The following is a 1831-nucleotide window of genomic DNA, read 5'->3' as shown; positions in this document are numbered from 1 at the left end:
AGTATATTTCAGTCGATCTGCCCATTCTGCTCCCCAACCTCTCTGGTGAGTCCTCTTACCCCCTGCACCTCTGGCTTACACCCCAGTTCTTGCATGCATAAATAAATAAATCTTTAAAAAAAGAGCAGAAAATCGGTGTGTCTAAGGCTTATGGTCTTTCTACTATAATAGAGAGTTCTTTGGCTAATGGCATATCTTGGTTAATCAAAGTCATCAACATTTTAAAAAATGCATAGATGATTCATGTTGGTTTATCCAGAATTATAATAATTGTGACATGTGTCCACAATTCTGTATTATAATCATCTGACAGGCCTTCTGGTGCTATGTGGAGAATCCAGTTATAAAGACTTTGTATTCTGGCTTTCCCTTATATTGGCTGTTACTTTGGGAAAGGAAATTAATCAGTTTCTCTGAGCACCAGTAAGCCTGTAAGAGTGCACAGGGCAGCATGTGCAAGATCTCCCCTTCCTGTCCAGAGCCTGGCATATGCTTTAGTACCCAATATGTATCAGAGTTTCCAAAACATTTACATTGAGGCAGAGAAAATGAAACTTGCTGCAGAAATGAGTATTGATGCTCTTAGGGTTGCAGCTTACAGAAAGTCACAGCTGCCAACACACTCTAAGGGCACTGAATGATCTGCCACCAACATGGAATAGGGGAGTTTTGCTAAAAAAAGTTACCCACAAGAGAGGTAAAATAGAGTTAAGATGAAATGTGGCTCTCTATGGAGACAATATTAAAATTGGAAGCATAGCTTTATCAGAGATCTTTCAAGTACAGAAAACTGAAGTTGACTTTTGACAATAGTACCGTTCTTCAGTTTCAACTAATCAGTCATCCAGTTCCTGTGTCTTAACTGATAAAGAAGATGGGAGGTTTTTAAAAAACAAAAGCTATTGCAATTAGCCTAGAACTATAGGAGAGATTGGTATTTAGAGTTAATAAACTCGATTGGTTGGAAGTTGAGGAAGAAAGAACTCAGGTCCGAGATTCGCTGATGGTAAGTGTTTTGCGATATTTTTCAAAAATACTTTTGTCTTAAAGGGGATGAAATTTTAAAATAAAAATTTAGAGAATGCCACGCGAGTCCACTCTGGGGGACATATTACTGCAAAGACTCAGTCCCTGTCTTGTTAGTCTGGTGAGACACGAGCCGGGGTAGTGTATGGTATTGTTCTCTCGGAGGGGAAGCAGAAGAAGAGGATTAGCCATGTCGTCTTTGATCAAAAAGGTGATCAGCACCACGAAAGCCCCAGGGGCCATTGGTCCCTACAGTCAAGCTGTGTTAGTCGACAGGACCATGTACATTTCTGGACAGGTAGGTTTCCACCCTGCAAGTGGACAGCTTGTGCCAGGAGGGGTGGCAGCAGAGGCCAAACAGTCTCTTACAAACATTGGTGAAATTCTGAAAGCTGCAAGCTGTCACTTCACTAATGTGGTAAAAACAACTGTTTTGCTGGCTGACACAAATGACTTCAATACTGTCAATGAAATCTACAAACAGTATTTCAAGAGTCATTTTCTTGCTAGAGCTGCTTACCAGGTTGCTGCTTTGCCGAGAGGAAGCTGCATGGAGATCGAAGCAGTAGCTGTCAAAGGACCTCTCACAACAGCATGACTAACCGTGCCCAGTGTTCTGTAGTCTGAAATTTTAATAATTTTTTACATTTTAATTTTGACAATTGATGCTGGAAAATGTAAGATTGACTACAATATCTGGTTATTACAGAAATACCATATAATAAGGGTAACTGAACATAAATGATGAATCCTATTACTGATATTACAGATTATAGTTATGCACATTCATGTTTCTGGATGTGGG

General features: G+C 39.9%; 1 protein-coding gene across 1 annotated transcript; it reads left to right on the top strand.

Moving 5' to 3' along the window:
- Nucleotides 1-1216: 1216 nt before the first annotated feature.
- On the top strand, nt 1217-1624 carry LOC311171570 (2-iminobutanoate/2-iminopropanoate deaminase-like; the record flags this gene model as incomplete). Its single annotated transcript, XM_084234537.1, has 1 exon — nt 1217-1624. The coding sequence occupies one exon, from the start codon at nt 1217-1219 to the stop codon at nt 1622-1624; it is 408 nt and encodes a 135-aa protein (XP_084090663.1).
- Between the last annotated feature and the right edge of the window lie 207 nt (nt 1625-1831).

Source organism: Talpa europaea (genome assembly GCF_964194135.1).
Source record: "Talpa europaea genome assembly, chromosome: 6".
Classification (NCBI taxonomy): Eukaryota; Metazoa; Chordata; class Mammalia; order Eulipotyphla; family Talpidae; genus Talpa; species Talpa europaea.
The sequence above is the reverse complement of the archived record's forward strand: the minus strand, read 5'-3'. Positions and strand labels throughout refer to the sequence as shown.